The 17,853-nt window shown below is 47.9% G+C and overlaps 9 protein-coding genes across 9 annotated transcripts; 4 read left to right on the top strand and 5 right to left on the bottom strand.

The window, feature by feature from the left end:
- Positions 1-795: 795 nt before the first annotated feature.
- On the top strand, positions 796-1,347 carry ONS95_001838 (uncharacterized protein; the record flags this gene model as incomplete). The annotated part of the gene is made up of 1 exon (XM_058495057.1): positions 796-1,347. One exon carries the CDS (start codon positions 796-798, stop codon positions 1,345-1,347), a length of 552 nt encoding a protein of 183 aa, XP_058355367.1.
- Positions 1,348-1,785: 438 nt separating this feature from the next.
- Positions 1,786-3,513, bottom strand: SIA1 (purple acid phosphatase; the record flags this gene model as incomplete). Its single annotated transcript, XM_058495056.1, has 2 exons — positions 1,786-2,555; positions 2,661-3,513. 2 exons carry the CDS (start codon positions 3,511-3,513, stop codon positions 1,786-1,788), a joined length of 1,623 nt encoding a protein of 540 aa, XP_058355366.1.
- Positions 3,514-3,820: 307 nt separating this feature from the next.
- ONS95_001836 (uncharacterized protein) lies at positions 3,821-6,093 on the bottom strand. The gene is made up of 2 exons (XM_058495055.1): positions 4,854-6,093; positions 3,821-4,804 (listed from the first exon to the last, which is right to left on the bottom strand). Exons 1-2 carry the CDS (start codon positions 5,804-5,806, stop codon positions 4,285-4,287), a joined length of 1,473 nt encoding a protein of 490 aa, XP_058355365.1. The 5' UTR covers positions 5,807-6,093; the 3' UTR covers positions 3,821-4,284.
- A 118-nt stretch (positions 6,094-6,211) lies between these two features.
- On the top strand, positions 6,212-8,323 carry ONS95_001835 (uncharacterized protein; the record flags this gene model as incomplete). The annotated part of the gene is made up of 3 exons (XM_058495054.1): positions 6,212-7,833; positions 7,893-7,983; positions 8,046-8,323. Exons 1-3 carry the CDS (start codon positions 7,477-7,479, stop codon positions 8,321-8,323), a joined length of 726 nt encoding a protein of 241 aa, XP_058355364.1. The 5' UTR covers positions 6,212-7,476.
- A 980-nt stretch (positions 8,324-9,303) lies between these two features.
- Positions 9,304-10,113, bottom strand: ONS95_001834 (uncharacterized protein; the record flags this gene model as incomplete). The annotated part of the gene is made up of 2 exons (XM_058495053.1): positions 9,304-9,823; positions 9,890-10,113. The coding sequence occupies 2 exons, from the start codon at positions 10,111-10,113 to the stop codon at positions 9,304-9,306; spliced, it is 744 nt and encodes a 247-aa protein (XP_058355363.1).
- Positions 10,114-12,893: 2,780 nt separating this feature from the next.
- Positions 12,894-13,929, top strand: ONS95_001833 (uncharacterized protein; the record flags this gene model as incomplete). The annotated part of the gene is made up of 5 exons (XM_058495052.1): positions 12,894-13,016; positions 13,070-13,171; positions 13,225-13,290; positions 13,345-13,611; positions 13,663-13,929. The coding sequence occupies 5 exons, from the start codon at positions 12,894-12,896 to the stop codon at positions 13,927-13,929; spliced, it is 825 nt and encodes a 274-aa protein (XP_058355362.1).
- Positions 13,930-14,545: 616 nt separating this feature from the next.
- On the bottom strand, positions 14,546-14,920 carry ONS95_001832 (uncharacterized protein; the record flags this gene model as incomplete). The annotated part of the gene is made up of 2 exons (XM_058495051.1): positions 14,546-14,675; positions 14,736-14,920. The coding sequence occupies 2 exons, from the start codon at positions 14,918-14,920 to the stop codon at positions 14,546-14,548; spliced, it is 315 nt and encodes a 104-aa protein (XP_058355361.1).
- Positions 14,921-15,385: 465 nt separating this feature from the next.
- Positions 15,386-16,999, top strand: ONS95_001831 (uncharacterized protein). Its single transcript, XM_058495050.1, has 5 exons — positions 15,386-15,569; positions 15,627-15,955; positions 16,009-16,095; positions 16,156-16,274; positions 16,335-16,999. Exons 1-5 carry the CDS (start codon positions 15,442-15,444, stop codon positions 16,680-16,682), a joined length of 1,011 nt encoding a protein of 336 aa, XP_058355360.1. The 5' UTR covers positions 15,386-15,441; the 3' UTR covers positions 16,683-16,999.
- A 10-nt stretch (positions 17,000-17,009) lies between these two features.
- ONS95_001830 (uncharacterized protein) lies at positions 17,010-17,836 on the bottom strand (the record flags this gene model as incomplete). Its single annotated transcript, XM_058495049.1, has 2 exons — positions 17,010-17,781; positions 17,829-17,836. The coding sequence occupies 2 exons, from the start codon at positions 17,834-17,836 to the stop codon at positions 17,010-17,012; spliced, it is 780 nt and encodes a 259-aa protein (XP_058355359.1).
- Between the last annotated feature and the right edge of the window lie 17 nt (positions 17,837-17,853).

Raw genomic sequence — 17,853 nt, 5'->3', positions numbered from 1 at the left:
GCCGCGCATGGTTCTCGATCGGGAATAGCTTCATGCTGGCACTATGCAAAGTCCTTTTTGATGATTGGGACCCTCAATGAGGCTGAAGGCCGGGGCCGTACGGATGGTACTTTCGTGTAATTGGTCGCTACACGAGGTATTACTTGGGGTTGTGGCATTTCGCATGAAATCTCATCAACCACCCGTAGGCCGATTTACCATAAACAAGAGCATGACTCTTAGGTCGCCTATACGTTGGGCACATTTGGGGCGGTCTATGCAGACCTGACCAATGTCTTTGAAAGTCCATCACACTTTGGCGATGGAGGTTCATCATAGAGCAGGTCTGGCATCGGGTCAATATGAAGTGTCACATCTCCTTGGCTTCGATAAATGCTGATTCCTACCAGTGCTCTTAAGCTGTCGCCACCCCTGAGGATTATCGTATTATTCCAAAGTGTACTCAGTTTATTTCAACATTCTATCCTCTGTCTCACATTAACTCGAGAATTGTCGAAGCTAAATTGCAAAGATCGTTGCTGCGACATCGGCAAATCAATACCTTGTTTCTGGCCTGGGAACTCCTTCATTGTCCCCTTGATATCACTACTTGCCACTCACCTGTCATCGAAAGTAGTTTTTTGGAACGTGGAGAATCTACGCAGATTTGTACTAGCATCAGTCATGCGTTCGATATCCACAACATCGGAAAGCACCCACAAAACGGGTCGAGATCCATCAACGTGAGAAGTTGCCCTTCATCTGTCCAATCCGAGTTGTCTAAAAATCAGAACTAGGTCTCATCGATCGCGTAGAATGACTTTGCGCCTCGGCGATAGCACAACTACCCACTCCGGCTACCATGAGCAGCAAAGCCTTCCCACACCAACCGATTCCGAAGCGTATGCAGCCATCAATGACTCCTATCCATACTGGACCACCTCGAAAGACACCTCAAGTCAGCATAGTGCCTCGATCAAAAAGCACAAATCCCTCACTCCTCACCTTATTGAACGACATGATGAATACTACACATACACGGATGCCGGGACAACCTCACGATATGGCGCACATTTATCTGACACTCCAGTGTACGATCGTACCTACATCGCTGGAGAGCGATATGCCAAGTCCATAGATGGCCGTTTCGCTCCAGATATCTACATGTGTTTCCCACAGGATCTCGGATCCCAAACTGACGGTCCTCCGTACTACAACCAGACAGAAAATTATGCTGGAGAAATCCGTGGACAGAGAACCCAAGGCAGCGATTACCTTCAGAATCATGAATTTTGCAAGCCGTTACAAAATTCTGCATCTCCTGTTCTCATAGATTTGTCAGGAATCGGAGCGCAATTCGGCTCGTGATCGTTTTAGACCCTCTTGCTTGTCATTCGTTCTTGGTGCATGGAAATGGGAGTCCGCTCATGAGAAGCTGTGGCGGCGTTGAGGCATTTTGTCGCGGAGTATGCGGATGTCCACTTGAATTTAAGGGCTCATGGACTAAATTTGTAACATTGCATGTTCGCACATCATCCCACTGATATATGCTTTAACCATATAATCCAATATCTTCAGGGATCCATGAGCCTCGATAGAAGAGCGAGATTGATGTCTGATATCCTAGTTCTGATTCCTCACTCCAACAAAGTATGAATTGATAGAGCCGACTTGTATGTCAATACCGAGTTGCAATCTCGATTGCTAAGAGGCTTTCCGGTCTACCTCTATCGCCTGAGTATGTCGAAAGTTTCGCGCAGTTAAGACTAGAAAGCTCCATCCTCCAAGGACTGTGTCTTTGTAGCTTCAATTCACTACGCATTCTCTCAGAAGGGAACCCAAGCCTATATTTTCATTCGCCTCGTCAGGTGGACAAACCACCTTGCCACCTTCAACCAGCACAAGCTCATCAATCTTTTCTTCAGAATACTCCAGACGCTTATAAGTCTTCAAGTCTCCACAGCTCGTATCAATCTCCCAAACCCTCGTTCGTCGATGAAACCGCTTCCTACCGTAAGAACAATATCCTCCAAATCCACTGCCACCACCATAGCAAAGCCAAGGACCCAAATGAGAGGCGTCTTGTAGCGGGTCATCTTGTTTCCGAGGCAATAGCGCACAAAAGTCATTGACATGATCATGGCCACACGCTAGGGCAGAGATGTCTTCTCGAATGAGGGCGTCGTAGAAGTGGGAATTAAAACTAGGCCCCTCCGTCGGTTCTCGTCGTTTACCACCCCTGGTGATGAGACTCCGGTCTCCATATTCGGGAACAGGTATGTGTAGGAATGCCAGAGACAGATGATTGCCATCTCCGTCGTGCTCTTTCTTGAGTCTTTGTGAAGTAGATGTGAACCAGTCGATCTGGCTTTGTTTGATTGGGTCGTAGTCTGGATTGTGGATCTTACTCGCTATTTGTCCATGGGAATCCAGGAGATATAATGTTGATAGTGAGGTCTGTGATGGTGCAGGAGCCATGATCTGAAGATAGTAATTGCCTACGCCATCGATGCTCTCAGGCCCAGACTGGCACAGGCTGAAAGGCAAGTCCTCGAGTATTCTCATTTGCGCCTCCCCTGTGGATATCATATCAGCAGATGCCATTGTAACCAATCTCACTAATTGCGCCTGCGACTTCCTCTCTCTGGATCGAATGGGTAACTGAAAGGTAGGGTACTCACGAGATAACGCATAGCTCCCCTCACTGTCATGGTTGCCAAAGACAGCAGCCCACGGTATCGACCGCTCGATCAAGGGAGCAACGACCTTGAAGAGCGCCGACTGGCTATCAGGGATATCATGATGCAATTGATCTCCGGTAAGAATCACAAGGTCTGGCTTCTCCTCATCCAGGATCTTTCCGAGAAAGTTAACAGTGAGGGGATCCGCTTCGCTTGCAGGCAGTGCTCTCCCTTCACCATCAATAGCATCTTTGCAGACACCAACACCAGTAACCATGTGCGTGTCAGATATCTGTAGGATCTTGAAAGTTCCATCTAAACGGGCTCGCAACACTGGCCGATGGCCACTAGGCTTTGCGTGTGATCTACCTTTCAGTATACTTAATCTTGCTACTGGCACTTCTGGCTTGGCTTTCAACTGGAGTGATGCTTCCATGATTCTCCATTGCGGTCTTGGATCAACAGCATCTGAACCAAAAAGAACATCTATGTGGGTCACCGCTTGTTGAATATCTCCATCGTAGCTACTTCTCCGCACCCAGATGTCGGCAGCTCGATTTTCCCACGACTTATCGTCGCCATTAGCAGGCTCGCCAACTCTGATGTCGGTGAGGACTAAGTCATCAGGTCTGAGATCTGTCTCTTTGGTTTGCGCCACGTGCAACCATGCACTCTGCTTGGCGCTGTGTAGATAAAGATCCTTCTCTTTACGATGCCAATTTCTTCCATCCAACGCGCATTGTTCGCAATTAGAAGGGCTCTCATGTGTGGAGCAGAAGCATATCGTGACGTCTGTGATAACCGTTCCAGAGGTATCGAGGTAAACAGACGACGGCTCAGTTCTCGCAGCCATCCTTGAGGGAGGATTTGTTGACAAGCTATAGGAGAAGTAAATTCGAACCAGTTCAAGAAGACACAGTATTATAGGGAGGATTGCTAAGAGTCTAAGCAGCGCAGACATCTGTCATGATGTTGACGCGTGTTACCCAGACAGGAAAGATGAGAGCCTGCAGGCTGGGGAACTAGGATGTTCCAGCCGCTAGGTCGCCCAAGACTAGTGGATCGCTTAGCAGTCCAATGAGCAGAAGCTAGCGAACTCTTCCACCTTCTCCAGACAAAACAAGGTACAAATGAACATTATCATTGGTCTTTTAAATTATGCAACTTCCCAATCAGTTGTTTCTAAGAAGCCTATAAATCTAAGATAGCTCTGTATATGCAAGAATAGGCCTTGTTTGTCGTGGATGTTGAAAAGTAGATGGAAGCCGATGTTGAGAAGGATCCTAGTGCGCGGCATTCGGGGGAAGAGGGGAGACTTCAGTCAGTCCTACATAAGATTCACGCATTGCGAGCAAACACGACTCTCGAGCTTTTAGTGGAGTGACTTTCGCACATGCTTGTTTTGAAGGTTTCGGTATACTTGACTCAGTAAGGAGCAAGTTTCAACTTGTTGGTAACAAACTTGTGCGTTAAAGTTATTCGTGTTGCTTTGCAGCAGTTGCGATTTTCCGAATTTGGGATAAACTTTGGTTCTAATTCACAAATTGCCCTAAAAGTATGCAGCGAAGCAGGTCCGATGAGCCCACACGTGGCAGACACAGCCTTAATCGCCTATCAAATCCAGCTACACATTGAACTTCTCCCAAATCAGCTCGATCTTCTCTCCCTTCACGCTAGAGTTGAACCATTCGTAGATCTCGACCTTATCCTGCACTGCCTTCGCACCTCTCAGAACATCTCTCTCAGCCACCTTCTCCGTCGCCATATACAGCTCGACCGTCGCCAGATTGCGCGCAATGCAGGCTCTGGAGCCAGCTCCGAATGCAAAAAAGTATTTGCTAGCATCTGGAGTGATGTTCTCCTCTAGCCATCTTTCAGGCTGGAAGCTATATGGGTTCGGGTAGACATTAGGATTCAAGTGGAGCTCTGTGGCCGAACATCCAACGAGCGTGCCAGCGGGAAAGTGTGTACCTTTGAACGTCCAGCCACCCCTTGGAACAATGTGAGGTAACCTGGTGGGGTTTGCCATGCTCAGACGAAGACCTTCTCGGACAACACCTGACAGATATGGGAGAGCTTGAATGTCTTGCTTCGTCTCGCCAGCATTTGCATTGGCAAGAATTTCTCTGCGAAGAATATCATATCTGTACCGCATGTCAGCAATTTGATTCGAAAGAGAGGCGTAATACATACTTTTCAGGATGCAATGCTAAGTAACGGCAAATGGTGGACAGGTTCATGCCAGTCGAGTCTGTACCAGCGAAAATGAGATCTTTACACTGAGCCATAACCTCAGTCCTCTCAAGTCCAAGAGGGATCAATCTCCCAGGGTAGTTCTGAGCCCCTTGAGGTGTCGAATCAACGAGCTGTTCTACGAACTTATCAACAACTTGCATTGACAAAGCGGTGTGCTCATTTGGAAAGCATTTCTCAATTGCCCACTCAAGCCAGATGAACACAGTAGTAGGCAAATAGAAGAATCGGCCGACGGCAACAAATGCGTCCACAAAGGCAGAGACGGAAAGAGTCTTCCCTTTCTCTGACGTGCCATTATAATTCTCCTGGAATAGGTGTGTTGAAACAGCATCGACAGCCAGACTCCTTGACAAATTCAATACATTGACTGGACGTCCTGTCGTAGCTTCTTCTTGCATTCGGTCCACCATGCGGTCTACGCATCCATATAATGCAGCCTCATTTTCTCGGATGCTCTTGGTAGAGAACATAGTAACCACAGCTTTCGCCCTAATAGCTCTGTGATCTGGATCGAGCGCAGAGAATATCGTAGGATGGCCATCGATATCGAAGTTCGCATAGCACGGAGCTTTAAGAAATCCACCTCTCGACACATATATAGCGTTTATAGCATCAGCGTCGCCAATATCGACTTCATTCGGCGAGACTCGAACAAGGGGTCCATATCGAGCGTGTGCGGCATGAATAACAGTCGCCTCGTCACCAATGTACGAATGGTAGTACAACCATAGAGATGATGTCTTCCATAGCAGAGGACCTGGGATGTGTGCGAGAGGGTGGAGCGTTATCCGGTAGATGCAGCGGGAGAGGAAGAGGGAGACCGAGATGACAAGAACTGTGAGCAGTGGGTTACCCAACAGAGCATTGAATAGCACCTCGACGAGTCCCATGATGCCTGAGAGCTGAGTGCAGATCAATTGAGGTTACTGGAAGAGAAACGAGAAGTTAGTAAACTTCAAGCAGTGGGAGTCATCGAGGAGTCATCTACGTCAAGGTGGGGGAATCAATCTGATGAAGTCGCCCAGCGGGGTCGAATGGCAGCCGCCGGATCATCCCATTGATTCTGATCCATTGCAGACTCGGGCAGGCACTGCATCTGCACATGCGACTTCAAGAAATGTCTATCGTCGTAATTGGTGTTACGCGATAAAGCTAGAAGTGTGTTGTAATTGAAATGCTGTGGTACCTATGGAGGTCGAGATATGCCCGATGTGGAAAGTGGGGGCCCGTGCCACATCAAATCCCATCTTCAGGCCATCCCTCTTTTCCAATCACCCCGTCACTCTCGGATTTCAGCCTTCATTGTCTTTTAACCCCAACAGAAAATTCGCTTCATGGTCGATATGATGTTCGCGATGACATACCAGCAAGACGGCCAGCGGTGGTCCGCTTGTCAAGTGATGCTGCCAGAAACACTGTCTATAGCAAGCTTCCAAACGCCCTTCGAAGCCATTACCCTCGACTATACCACGTAAACTTTCTGTACGAACTTGTGGCAGAAACTCACAGGTCTTTGTATTGTTTCATTTTGTTACCCTGGAAGTTTTCTCCTTGGTCGTCTAGCAATTATTTCCTTGAGACTCTTGATCCTTCGGGGAACCCTCTTCACCCCGACAAGGGCTATTGAGCATATTCCCAGGCAATACAAGAATGAGCGTGTGATTTACGGGAAGGAGCGCTCTGATTGAGAGTTCCGATTCCATCTTTGAACTTCTATTTGCACAATATTTATCTATTATTGCGAGTATACAAGTCCTGATTCCGCATGCGATCATTTTCAAAGAGATAGCAGCATAACAGGTTAATCCAATATCCTTCGACACCACTCAAGCCTCAGCATCTCTATTTTTTATTTTTCTTGTACAAAAAGTATTATAAGATGTTGCTACGATTTGTGTCGTTCTGTTTACTGAGGGAAACCTCAAAAGAATACGGACGCAAGTAACCGAAGCGAAGGATGGTACCAACAACAACAGAAGCACCCCCGAGTTGCCCGCCAATCGATCACTTAATGCAAGTCTGCCATACTTAAAAATGGGTTGCTCTTCTCATCCAGGTTCTGGATGTCATCCTTCCGAAGACGGACAAGACCCGACTCCCCAGAAACGTGTTTCAGCACCGTTCCACGCCCAACCCCATTCGCAGCCAATGCTTCTTTTGACGTTCCGCGCTCAACACCTATTCCCTAAACAAAATGCGATTGGACAACCCTATTCTGAATTACCTCGGGCCAGCTGATCTCCCGCTTCCCATAGTAGGTATTTTCAAACAATCGTCGCTCGCTTGAAACGACACAACATCAGATGGGCGTTGCATGCAGTCTGGCTTCTTCGCAGCCAATGTTTGCTTCATCTGAAGATGAGGCTGTGTCATAGATCTCAAAAAGAGTTTTCTTGCGAGCCTAGAGGAAGTATATGAGTGTCGTGTTCCCGTTTCTGTCCCGTCTCCAAGTATAATCTCCTGTACTAACAGCACCACACGTACGTAATATTGATTATTGTCCAATACCACTAATACAACATCTACGTTCATTCAAACTCACCATTTCACCGTCGCCAACATGAAAAACTCGGTGATCTTTTCCCTGGGCCTAGCAGCCTTCACAACCGCCCTCCCAACCCTCGAAATCCGCCAGACACTAAACAACACAGCCAACAGCACCGCCTGCGCGACTGGCGTTCACATCATCGTCGCGCGAGCCAGCACTGAGAAACCCGGCGAAGGCATAATCGGCGCCGTAGCGAAACAAGTCGAGCAAGCAGTTCCTGGCTCCGATTCAGAAGCAGTGGATTATCCTGCTACGTTGCAGAACTATACGTCGTCCGAAGGGCTAGGAGTCAGTGGCATGACGAAATTGATTGAGAACTATGCGGCGAGATGTCCGAATAGTAAGATGGCACTTATGGGGTATTCTCAGGTATATTTCTAAAGATCTGGGAAAGGATTGAATGAAGAGTTACTGATGATTTGGTACAGGGAGCGCAAGTCATCGGTGACGTGATGTGTGGAACCAGCGAAGCGAACTTCACCCCAACACCACCACTCAACCCAGCTCTATCCAAAAACAGTTCGTCTCCCCTCCTCCCCATCACCTCCACCAAGTCCCAGCCAAGCTAACACCCACCCCAGTAATAGCAATAATCCAAATGGGCGACCCAACACACATCCCCAACCTCCCGCAAGACGTCGGCAACAGCACCCGCGCAGGCATCTTCCCCCGCCCCAACATCACAGCCTGCGAAGCCATGGCGCCCATCACCAAGAGCTTCTGTACCGCAGACGACCGCTTCTGTGATAGCGGGAATAGTATCCCCGTGCATCTGAGCTATGTGAGGGAGTTTGGGACGCAGGCGAAGGATTTTGTGGTACAGAGGGCGGCGGCGATGAATGGGACGAGGAAGGCGTAGATGGTAAGAAGAGCGGGGAGGAGAGGGAGAGGGAAAGGGTGTATATAATTATGAATGTTTTGTATATATTGTGTGTTGGTAATGTATCATTTTCGAGCTCGGAGATCGAAGAGGGTATTTGGCATCTGGCTTTCTTGGTGATTCTGCACTCATGTTTCTTCGTCACTATTTCCTATCCGTCGTCCACACTCATCTCTTAATCAAGCCTTTGTGGCGAGCCACACCTTGTCGTCTTCAGATGTTGGAGTTCAATCATCCACGGGTGGAAAGGCTTTTTACATTTCACAAATCCGAATAGAGATAAAGAGGAGGGGTATCGAAGGGCAGGGTAGAGTAATGTGAAGCTGGAGAACCTGGATGGCTATCTGGGGTCAACATCTAAGCGAGTCAAAATTAAGAGGATATATCCTTGCATAGTACACAGGTGGTCGCGTCAATTTTGAAGAGACGACTGCAGTAAGATATGAAGAGGGTACACTAGAGAATAAATACGGGTGGTCATTACGTAGGCAGTAAAGTTTCACAGCCCAAGGAACAAACGTATACAAATCCAATTGAATTTGTATAAAACCACTCCCGGCGCAATAAGCAAGCCAAGCAAGCAGTCATTCAAACCATCGATCGATCGACCAGTGAACCACTAAAAAGGTATCTAGTAATGCAAATCAACCCCAGAGCACCAAGCCATCCTTCCTATGCCATCCGAGCAGAGGTAAGCTATGCAATGCACCAACCCGAAGTCCAGTAGAAGTAAGAAACGCTGTCAAGAAGCAAGCTAGAAAATGCACCCCAGCGCCTAGCCATCCTTCCCCAGTCTGTACATGGGTAGGCTGCACGCTCCCAAAGCAAGCCATTATGGTGACAAAAGTACAAAGAGGGTAAGCCATCCTTCCCACTCTGGGTAGGCTATACCATGCATCCAATCCAAACGCCATCATGAGAGAAATAATGTCATCGAGACAACATCACCCGGAACGTAATTAAGGGAGAGGAGCATCGATAAGCTCAAAGTCGTCGTCATCGAGTCCAGCCTTGGGGACAACAGGTTCGAACTTAGTAGCCTTCTGCTTCGGGCTCTTCTTTCCCTTCGCCTTGAGATGAACAGTCTCGCCGGAGTTATCTAAGACCTCGTACTCGCCCTTCACAATCTCCTCAGTCTTCTTGTTAAGCCATTTCTTCTCTGCCAAATCGACCAAGCCACCAAGATCAACCTTGCGGCCCTTGTCACCAGGGCTTGGTCCCTTGTTATCATAGCTGTAAAGGATATCGGCATCGGCAGCGACGGCAGACTCTCGGAGTGCAACTTGGATGGCAGATTCAGTGTTGTTGGAGTGTTGAGGAAGGAGTTCGAGGAGTGATTTGGAGAGACTGGAGCTTGTGTGGTCCTTAGCATCCATCACGGCCGAAGCCTTGCGGGCGAGGCGTGCACAACCATCGTAACCATCGTAGCTTCCGTGTGGCTTAGGAGTCTTGTTTGCATGGGATTTGGGCTCATTTGGCCTGTGTAGTAGCTTGTTAATAGAGATCCTACCAGTTTTAAAAGAAGGACGTGATGTGGGAACGTACATTTGGCTATAATGCTTGTTGGGGCGGATTTTCATCCTTTGGCCCTCATTGCTAGCGCGCAAGACCTCGGCATTGTTGTAGCTGACAATGACGCCAGGTGATAGTCGAACACCGTTGCTCCACTTCTCTCTCTTGTCCTTATCTTGTTTGAAGGGGAGACTAGCTGATCGGATATCCTTCCGCTCGACAGGGTCGACCGGGTTTCTGGTGGAAACAGTAGACATATTTGCAGATGCTATTGATTTGTTGTTCGGTGTGTTGTTGGAAAAGTCGGAGGTGATGTTCGTAGCTTAGTTGGTTAAGTAGCTATGGGCGTGAGTCAACAAACCTTCCAATCCGGAAGTTCTTTGTTCTCGAAGCTTAGAATAACCAATAAAGAGCTGGAAGCTTCCAAAACGGGTGAATGATCGATGCTGTGTAATAAAAGTCTGGTTGAGAGGGAAGACACGTAGGTAGAGCGAGTTGAGGTTGATAAGTGATATGATAAGAGGGTCGGATATCGAAACGAAGGAAGTCGCCGGATGACTGGACTTGTAGCTGCCGAGTCACAGGAGAGAACGGGAGATTAAAGGAAGGCGCGTATTATCGAAAACTGTAAATAGGAGGACTGGCCACACACAGTCAAGTGGTAGCCGAAATGACGAATGAGCCCGAGCCCGAGCTGCAGCTGGAACAAAGCGATGGGGATGTGCAAGTGGCCGTGTTGGGACAGAGGCACAGGATCCGGCAGTGACTCAACAAGGCGAGGCGAGGCGAGGCGAGGCTGAGGTGATGCTGCGATAAGGAGAGACTAGGCTAGGCTGAGAATGGTGGATAATGGGCAAATGAATGATTTTATCCGGACAACGTGGAATGAAGAGAAAAATGATATTGGGAAATGGTGATGGATGCTTGGTGTTGTTCTTGAATGTTTGAATGTTTGATATGTTGAGGAGAGGAGGAGAGAGAAGGGGGGCAAGAGAGAGGGAGGGACGCGTCTACTTATTTACCTCCACCCAGGGCCCTTATCACCTGGATGGCCTCAGCAATCACTCACTCGCATCCGCAGCGATATCAGCCGTTAGCCATGGCCATGACCATGAAGCGTCCAGCCCATCAGCGCAGCAGAGACACGATTTGTCCGCCGCCGTCATCACTGGCTTTGCCTAGGATGGGCAAGGCTCCTGATCCTGGTGTCACCAGACTAGGCTGAGCGAGTGAGCGATAACAGAACGATGCTTCCCGACATCTTGCGGAGGAGGAGGGACCTGGTGGACCACAAGGCGCAAGGAGTCCTGGACCAACGGAGATTGGTAGCCGCGCGGGGGTACGATGAGGTCGGGTGGAAGAGAGAAGAGAGGAGAGTGGAGGAGGAGAGAGGAGAGATGAGGTCGGTGTTTGGGATTCCAGTCCCGCCGCCGGCGAGAGAGCGATAAAGCTGTGTGATCCACGCTTGCATGATGCATGCATCGCGATAAGAGCTCGGCCATCCAAGCAAAACGGCATGTGCTTGAAGCTGGCCAACACAACGCAGACTGAGATGCGAAACCTAGGAATGAGGGGAAATAACTTCATAAAAGAGTACATCCAGTTATTCTACACGTATTCAAGGACATGATTCTGAATGGCTACTTTCTCCTCGAAGATTACTTAATGGCACAATCGAGGACGCGAGAATGAGCTTCTATTTTGGTCTTACCCGAGCTGGTCTGGGCTTATCAAGTTATCGCGTCAGATCTCCAGGTCCTTGTTTTGACGTGCCTCAGCCTTCGTGCCTCGGGCAAACAAGCCGGATCTGCCTTAACCTCAAGGATGAGCTTCTGCCAGCTTTTGTCCTCAAGACTAACCTGTTTGATATCAGAAACTGCCATCAATACAGCTTGACCGAAGCAGCTGCAGCTTGCGATGCTATGATAAAGCATTCCGTATCGAACGAGGTCGCTAATTGCGTTCCAATCCCAATCCGGTACAACAAACCCCCACCACACTTACATAGGATCCAGGTCAGCAGGCACACCAGTCGCCAACTTCGTTCCTTTCGCGGTTTCGTACCAGATGACGATTGTGGTTCCGCTGTCAAACTGTACAGGTGCTTCCTGCTGTTGAAACAGATGCATGATGACGCTTTGGACGGAAGGGGTCTGGGGTTCAGAGTGTTGCACATGGCTTGCTCGCTTGATCCAGGATACAAAGGTCCGGTTGGTCTATTGGGCCACCTCGGACGTGGTGGCTGAATGCTAACTTCCAGGTCGCCCTTATTTTATGATGCCCCTCTTAGAAAGTTGAGAAACACAAGCCACCTGGGCTAGAAGTCATGTGAAGTTGCAATCCCATAATGTCAGGTGACCCAAATCCACGTGACTGATCTCCAACTGGGGGTCAAGGTGACTGGAGGGCAGATGGGCTTGCTTCATACCTAAATGCTCAGCCAACGTCCGATGAGAACTTGGAAAACTCGCCGGACTCTGTTGCTATCCAACAGACTTTTCGATTCAATCGCAAGTAAGCTTCGCTACTGTCAACAGTCAACAAAGAGCCTCGTTCCAAGACCGTTCTTCCAGTACGGAAAGGTTTCCATCATTTAGCAACACCTCCTTGTCTTCAAATGTCCTAGGATGGGGGCGCTTCTGCTACTTCATGGTCCTGTTGACGTGAATGGTAGGCTTCTCGCTAATCCGGAGAGAGGGCAACAACCCGAGTGAGATGCCAAAACGTGCCTGTTGTCAAGAAATTGAAACAAAGCCTTGAAGTAAGAATGACCTACGCTAGACATCTCTATATCGCGTCTAAACACCATCTCTTATCGATCTGAGATAATTGGTAGATTTCCGAAAATCACCTAACTTTTCTGTTCGCTTCGTCAGGCAACAGCAGCCCCGCACGTCAAAACATGGTCCCACATTGAACTAGTTCCATTGACCTTCTTCCCTAAAATCATATATCAACGTTCGCGTTGCCCCAGACCTCTCATTCACATCCATTCAACTTATATCTAAGATACTCATAAGTGCACGAAATATTCATGATGGATTCCTCGGCCGAAACCAAAGAATATAAAGGCAACTGCCACTGCGGACTCTTCAAGTTCACCATCTCAGTTCCAGAACTCAAATCCGTTCGAGTCTGTGATTGTAGCTATTGCTACCGCGTATGTCAATTAATCTAGAATTCTCAAAATGAAGTGGCTGACATGGCATGCAGAAAGCCATACCATGGGTGTTTCCAGGTAGTGATCTGAAGATCCAGAGCGGAGAGGATGAATTGAGCACCTACCAATTCGGTCAAAAAGAACTATTGCACTCGGTGAGGAGAAATCTTTCGGTGTCTAAGGGAGTTGGCACTGATATTTTGTCAAGTTCTGTCCTAAATGCGGAAACACCATCATAGCCAAACATCTGCCATCTGGCACGCACGGAATCAATGTATGTTCACTCTAAAAGTGTTATTATCCCAAATAAAAGCTTAAGTCTTCACAGGCGCGCTTACTCCAGTCATTGGACTTGAAAACTCTGGAGAAGACAAAATACGAAGGCACTTCAGGCGAAGAACACGGAGCAAAATATGTCCCTCCTTCAACTTATCCTCCACCATCCACCGCGAAGAATGTCGAGACATCAGTCGAAGGCGCTAAGCTGGATATATTTCATGGTAACTGTCATTGTGGAGCTGTAGCCTACACAATGCTTTCCAAGCCTCTGAGTGAACGCATGATCATTTCTTGCAACTGCAGTCTATGCTACCGCGTATGTCCTCCCCTCACCCTACACTTCAAATTCAGGCTGACACCTCCTTAGAATGGAGAGGTCTACACCTACCCACCAGCCAGCTCCGTGACATTCATCGGCAAAGAGAATCTTACCGGTTATCCGTTCCTTTCTCCAGACTCACTTCACAGCTTTTGCAAGATCTGTGGTACGTCTGTTTGTGTACAGGCGTTGAAGGAGGATGAGGATTTGTTGCCGATTAATTTGCGGACGATGATGAGTGGTGTTAATGTGAAGGATTTGAAGATCACGGAGTATGATGGTGCGAAGAATGATCCGCAATATGTTGTTCCTTGAGAGGATGCAGAGTTGGATCCCGAGATGGTGTCGCCACTGGTCAGGCGCGACTCGGCTGGCGTGGTTTTGAAGACTCCTACCTCACTACTGTGCGTCAAGTTGATTCATCATAATCCAAAATACAAAGACTCACATCTCATGTGGAATTTAAGTGAACAAAATCCTTCGCCTAGATCAATATGTTTAAAACTGCTTCACTTTTACGACTTCACACTATGCCCGTCTTTGTTAATCAATCAACCAGCCAATCAAACAATTTAACACAAGCGAGAAAGTCTGAAGGAAAACAACACAATTTGATTTGTGCCTTCGTACAAATTCTCTCCACTCCCATTTACATCATCATGTTTCCAAAATTCCCCTCCAGTTACATAAAGAAATATCCACTGTCTATTGATGAATCCTCCCACAGACATTAAATGATCCAGTTGTATATTCAAAAAGCAGCATATTTGTGCCACCTCATGATCAATGTGACATGATGCGCCGAATACTGCAAGTCGATTGATCAGTCCCAAAAACGTCCTCGAGATTTTCCAAGATGTGTAATTCCTAGCCACGGCCAGAATTTCCACTCGGGCCGATAAAGTGATCGATTTCATGCCATGAAAACCGTCTACCGATAGGTTTTTTGCTGGTTTTTGTCCTTGGCTACGTGAATGGTCTTTGTATGATTGCCATTCGCATCGTAGCCGTCAAGTGTAATGTGCTCCGACTCATCCTCCGGGCTCGTGTGAAACATGGTTCTATAATTTCCTCGGTATGAGCCAGTAGTCTTGAAATAGGTCAATTCAAAAGTATCTTACCTCATCTGTGCTGTGGTCGTAGATGGTGGAAGCTGGTGAAGCTCTTCAGCAACTCTCTTGGCATGAGCTTCGATCGTTTCTCTGGGGATGGCGCCTGCCAATCTGCGGTAACTGTCCGATTCCGTGGAAAGGAATATCTGTAGGAACCTTTTTCCTTTTTGAATTTGTTTCAAAAGAATGGACATGATGCTTGGGTAGGTACAAATAGAGAGCCGTAGACATACACCAAAGGAGAATAAAAAAATAGAAAAAAGAGCTGTCGAGCGATTCGAGGAGTATTCTGAACTGTAGATAGAGAAGGATATGAATTATAGAAGCAGCAGGTAGAAAATACAAAGAATAGTCGATTCTTATACCTGAAGGCAACCTTGGAAAGTTCCCCTCGGCCCACTTTCAGTTTGCAATCACTCACCACTCGTTCAATTGTTCGAGAAACTTACCGCGCGCCTCCATATTGTGAAACTCGTCCGATGTCAATCACCATGTGAAATGTTAGGAATTCGCAGCCTACCAATTTTGAAGCGCTGGGTCGGATCTGGCCAGCGGTAAGAATGCCTGCAAATATGGGCGAAATGCGCTTAACCCAATTAGGACTAGTGCCGCACCGATCTTGACCTGCACTGGAGGATCTCCTATCCTGAGGAAAAGTATTATCATCTTGCCATCACGGGTCACAACTGGTTCATTACATGAATATTGCTATAAAATGAGCGCTCTATCTGCCCGACACTTTCAGCAAGCACAAGTTTTGACTGCGGTCTCGAAGCGTAGATACCGACTCACCGAACATGCTAGTACCCACCATCAACATGTTTGGCTTGCTCGCTCCGAAAGGTAGGGAACTCACTGCAATGCCTTCTGCTCTTCGCTATGCCGATTAATTATTACTAGTGATGCTGGCCAATACATCATCAAGTCCCCACTGCGTTGCAAAGACAGCGAGCAGAGCATCGCTATGCGCCAGCTGGATACGGAGATGATGATTCTCAACGGCCCGCTCAAGGACACTGAAGGCATCCGACAGCTTGTAGATCAGATTGATCTAGCGATGGGAGTTGATAAACAAACACGAGCAGGCGTCTTCGAGCATCTAGATTTCGATCTTCACAAGTACCACCTAACCCAAAAACACAGTTTTTCACGTCTCCAAATTAAGACAATTGCACGGCAAATCCTGAAGGCTCTCTCACATTCGCATAAGCAAGATATTGTCCATACAGGTTAGAAAGAACCTTCTGATTAGTGTAACAGAAGCTAAATTCCCATGTTACAGACCTCAAACCCGAGAATATTGTGTTCTCGAAGTCCGCAAGCACAACCACTTCTGAACTATTAGTTAAGGTCATCGACTTCGGAGTCGGTATGTTTTGTGGCACAGCCAAGAAAGCATAGGTATTTCTCGCTGCTGACATTATTTTAGCGTCGCAACGAGGTGAGGAAAGACAGCACATGATCACGAATCCGTTTTGGCGGAGTCCTGAATCTTGGGTCGGCCTTCCCTGGGGCACTCCGGCTGACATTTGGTCTTTTGGAGCTGTTGTAAGAGGCTCCACATCACTCTTTTGTACCATGAACACTAATCTTTACTCTGCTGCTCAGATGGGCTCCCTCCTCATGGAACCTGGTGCAAAGCTCTTCCAGCCTATGGGTGGTCTTGCAGGTGTACCTGCTGAGGAACGAGATCGAGAATTCTTGCGATCACTGTGGACAATGATCCAATTTCCCAAGACATTTCTCGACCGGATACCCAGGACATGGCGAGACGAGATTTCGAACTTTTCACCAAGGTTGGCGCCTAATGGAGTGCCCATCACATTGTCTTTCATAGGAGATATCTTTGAGGTCCCGAAAGCAGACTGGGCTTTTGTTAGAGATATCTTGGAGGTGGATCCTGATAAGAGACCAACTGCGGACGAGCTTCTTCAACATACCTGGCTCGACTCCTGAGGCAGCCATATCTGTCTTAACATCGCCGTTTACCCTCACTCAAGGCTACATTGAAGCAGTTATAATAATAGTAATTGTGCTCACGGGAGTGCCGAGTATGAAGGCTGTGGCATTTGACGGAATAACGTGGTGCTAGATGGGAGCGGGAATCATCCAAATGGGTCAACGAGAAAGCCTGTACATTTCTCGGCGCTGAAACACCCGATTAAGCTGATTTTGACGGACCTAGATGGGAATACTCGCTATTCTTATGTAAGTCTGAGAAAGATATTTCAATACATAGACGAGAAAAGGAAGATGTATTATGTATAGCATCAATCAGCATTCTCAATGGATAGTCACCATTTGCAACAGCCCAGCATCCGCAAAATCGATGTAGCTCCCGGCCATATATCCGACACCGGCTCTCTCATATATGCTTTCCTCATTGGATACCGATATTGGTGTAATCACGAGAACATAGTGTGTGGTTTCCTCAACACGTGTCTTCGCCACCGCTCTGCCCATAACCACGCATTTCAATGTCTTTGCTCTTGCTTCTGATGGCTTATCCATGTCATAGAAAATGCGAAATCGAGTTTCATGATCCTCCGCAACAGTGTATCCTCTAGCAACAGCCTTGAGTCGTCCTATATTCTGGCTGCCATCGATGTCCGAGTCTTTTGTCGTTCCAGTCCACGGACTTACGATCTCGTCGGGAGTCCAATACACGTCTCCCAGCGGAAGATCTAAGTAGTCGATCGGGTTTTTATAGCCCATCCACGACCAGCTAGGAACCGCGATCGGCTCTCCAGATAACAGAAGGACTTTTTCGAGGGTAGAAACGTCTTCAGCTCTTTTCCAGAGGAGACTCCGCTGAAGAAGGCTGCGACCATCGTCAAAGACGCCGAATCCACCTTCGACCTCGAGATCACGTAGGAGCCGCTTCTGAAGACCCGAGATGGCAATTGGTCGATCGGTCCAGCGGGTAAAGTCAAGTCTGGAGTACTGTCGGTAGAAATCCTCGTAGAGACGGATCCGCTCGCCTCGATCGCTGCCGCTGTTCTCGATGGCTATTTTGGAAGGGAAGTTGGGGTCGCCGAGGAATGATATGAGCTTGCTTCGGGTGTGTTAGTTTGTGAATTTCGATCTACAGGGGAACAGTACTTCTCCATCTTGGTCAGGGTTTCGC

This window comes from Cadophora gregata, assembly GCF_030347475.1.
Source record: "Cadophora gregata isolate MNR1 chromosome Unknown scaffold_10, whole genome shotgun sequence".
Lineage (NCBI taxonomy): Eukaryota > Fungi > Ascomycota > Leotiomycetes > Helotiales > Ploettnerulaceae > Cadophora > Cadophora gregata.
The sequence above is the reverse complement of the archived record's forward strand: the minus strand, read 5'-3'. Positions and strand labels throughout refer to the sequence as shown.